This window comes from Macrobrachium nipponense, chromosome 19, assembly GCF_015104395.2.
Source record: "Macrobrachium nipponense isolate FS-2020 chromosome 19, ASM1510439v2, whole genome shotgun sequence".
NCBI classification, from domain to species: Eukaryota; Metazoa; Arthropoda; class Malacostraca; order Decapoda; family Palaemonidae; genus Macrobrachium; species Macrobrachium nipponense.
The window spans coordinates 50,921,351-50,924,963 of NC_061088.1; the positions used below are offsets into that span (position 1 = coordinate 50,921,351).

The 3,613-nt window shown below is 36.8% G+C and overlaps 1 protein-coding gene across 1 annotated transcript; it reads right to left on the reverse strand.

Annotated features, from left to right (window-relative positions):
* Positions 1–1,916: 1,916 nt before the first annotated feature.
* Positions 1,917–2,531, reverse strand: LOC135211635 (protein GVQW3-like). The gene has a single exon (XM_064244918.1). The coding sequence runs from the start codon at positions 2,529–2,531 to the stop codon at positions 1,917–1,919; it is 615 nt and encodes a 204-aa protein (XP_064100988.1).
* Positions 2,532–3,613: the final 1,082 nt, after the last annotated feature.

A 3,613-nucleotide genomic window follows, 5' to 3' on the forward strand; every position in this document is an offset into this window, starting at 1 on the left:
TATGATTCCAAGTGGTAGGGGATGTACATGGACCATTTGTGACATGTGGGTCAGTCGTCATGTATTTCAAATTCAGTTACCCAAAAAAGTCGGAATTGGCTGGATTTCGATATGCCAGATTTATCATGCACGTCCCTATTCTCCTTATTTTGTATGAAATATGTTAGGTTTACATATGATAAAGAATGCATTTGGACATTCTATTGTATAATGTACTAAGATGATAAATATGCCAATGACCCAAGGGGTCATGTAGGAGCTTGCAGAAGTTGAAGAAGTGTTAACGAAGTGTTAACGTTGCCTTGACGTTGCTTTGACGTCGCTTTGAATAAGCGTCCTGGTGTGTAGACACCTGGAGTCATCATTAATATCGCAAAATGTAACGTCAACAATGCCTCCTCTGGGAAAACATGTTGACGTTCCCGCCAACAGACTGTGTCTGCGTCACCAACCTAGTTTCGTATGTCCATCTGTATGTATGAATATCGAGCAGTGTTTTGCTCTCCTATGATCCTGTAAACATAATTGTACATGAGACTTCCACTACTTCTCTTCGCTTGAAGACCTATCAAACCTTCTTGCTGCTATCCAGTGATGTAGCTTGTTAAATATAACTTATATTTTATACTATGAGTTTTATCGTCTTCAACCTTCATACCAGAAGTAGCTATTGAATGAGACTTAGAAAATATCATCACAGTCAATGAGACTTGACTGAAGGAGTGGTGTTTACCAAACGACATCTGTTATGCAGATCAAAAGTTCCAATAGAGTGCCTTGTTAGTAAAACAGATGCAAAGCAACACCCCTTAGAAATACAGCATACAACACTGGGGGACACTTAAAAACATTTTAGGGCAACATTGAAAGCACAAACACACACGCTACACTTCAAGAAGCACTGAACATTGAAACACATGCTATCACTGTATATCCATGGTATCCAAGATGTAATGGTAGTGGCATCCAACGTCTTCTTGTGTTAATTATAAACACTTGTTAACTCACATATCACTATGTTATGGTGGGGACTCCTTATTGAGCCATAACAGGCCTTATTACATTTTATGACTTTCTCTTGAAGGGAGGAATAAACACTATGTATAAGCTAATAGGTTTATTTGAGTTAGTATATAAAAGTGGACGGTGAAACATCGGCCACAGGAAAAGACATGACAACACTCTGATATGAAATGGCCAGAGAAGGATAAATAGAAAAATACAATGTTACCATATCCTCGAGGCATTACCATATTCTTAATGAAATATAGAAATATAATGTAAGATACTACATATTAAGTGTATTTAATATATATGTATATGTACATGCATATGAATATGTATATGTGTATATATATATATATATATATATATATATATATATATATATATATATATATATATATATATATATATATATATACGAGGTCCATTCAAAAAGTATCCGACCTTGGTCCATAAAGAAAAAAAATTACACATTTGAAATTTTTTTATTCAATCACCTTCAAAGTACTCGCCTTGGGAGTGCACGCACTTTTCCCACCGGTGCTGCCACTGCTGGTAACATCTCTGGAATGTTGAGATTGGGATGCTGTAAAGCTGTGCTGTCGTTTTTCTCATAATTTCCTCTCTCGACTCAAAACGCTTCCCTTTCGGTTGTTTTCAGTTTAGGGAACAGCCAGAAGTCACAAGGTGCCATGTCTGGAGAGTAGGGAGGATGCCGAACAATGGGAGTGTTATTTTTGGCCAGATAATCTTGGATCAAGTGGGCAGAATGAGCAGGTGCATTGTCATGGTGCAGTTGCCAGTTTCGCTCCGCCCACATTTCCGGTCGTTTTCGTCGTACAGCATCTCGAAGGTGTCGCATAACCTCCAGATAATACTCCTTATTAATTGTTTGTCCTGCCGTCACATCTTCATGATGCACAAAAACATGTCAACATTACCTTGACATTGCTGCGAACCTGTCGTGCTTTTTTGGGTCTTGGTGATGTCTGATGCTTCCATTGTGATAACTGAAATTTAGTTTCCGGGTCATATCCGTACACCCATGTCTCATCACCAGTGATGATAGACTTCATGAAGTCAGAGTCACTGTTAGCACAGTCAAGCAGGTCTTCTGCAATTTCCAGGCGGAGTTGTTTCTGCTGTTCCACCAGCAACTTGGGAACGAATTTAGCAGACACTCGTCGCATGGCCAAATCTTCCGTTAAAATTGTATGAACTGATCCTGTACTTATTCCTACTTCTTCAGTAATTTCGTTGATGGTTATACGACGGTCGTCCTCCACTATTCTACGAACATTTTCAATGAATTCTTCGTTTCTGCTGGTGGATGGCCTGCCTGACCGTGGCTTGCTCTCAACTGAGGTTTGTCCTTGCTTGAAGCGATTATACCACTCCTTTATCTGTGTTATTCCCATGGCTTCATCGCCAAAGGCTTGCTGAATCTTCTGGATAGTTTGCACTTGTGTATCACCAAGCTTGTAGCAGAACTTAATGCAGTAGCGCTGCTCGACGCGCTCCGACATGTTGTGTAAGGACGATAATCCGACGAGCTTGTGCTGGAAGTCTGCACTCTAGCCCTCACAGGCGGGTACCGCTACACACTAGAGCTTTTAAAATTTACACGCATGCGCAGTAAGAGTGCTGTCAACTTCCACAAAACTAATTTGCTAATTGGTCAATTATTGGTCCTTTTATGAACAAAGGTCGGATACTTTTTGAATGGCCCTCGATATATATATATATATATATATATATATATATATATATATATATATATATAACATATATATATATATATATATATATATATATATATATATATATATATATATATATATGTATATATATATATATATATATATATATATATATATATGATATATATATATATATACTATATATATATATATATATGATATATATATATATATATATATACTATATATATATATATATATGTGATATAATATGTATATGTATATATATATATATATATATATATATATATATATATATGACTGGTAAAAATGTTCCATTATAACAGAATTCCATCTAATAAAAGGAGCCCATAAAAACACCAAAATATAGAGAGAGAAATACTATATTTCAGAGACTGCTGTCTCCCTCTTCTGGTAGATGAATGAGAAAAGTTACAGAAAAGTTGGTATATATACCAAGAGGTCCATCCACAGGTAAACCAATTTAGGTCACCCCGCTGATAATCTTCCTTTAATCTTTTTAAGCATCGGTTGTATGAAAACCTTGTCGATGACATCTGTGTCCCATGCTCCCTTTGAGAATTTCATTACCTGCCTCTCTTTAATCAAAGCCGATTCCATCATTTGACTCTTGTTCCGGCAGTTGCTGCTATAAATTATATGTGACAAATTCTAGTTTATACTATGGTTATGTTCATTTATATGGTTGAAAACAGCTGAGTTCTGTTGTCCATACCTAACTGACCGTTTGTGCTGTATTAATCTCTGGGGAAGTGATTTTCCTGTAAATCCGATGTAAGATTGGTCACAGTCCAGGCATGGGATTTCGTAAACGCCTGTGTCCTTGGGGGATGTCTTTAGTTGGATGTTAATCAGGGATTTGGCTA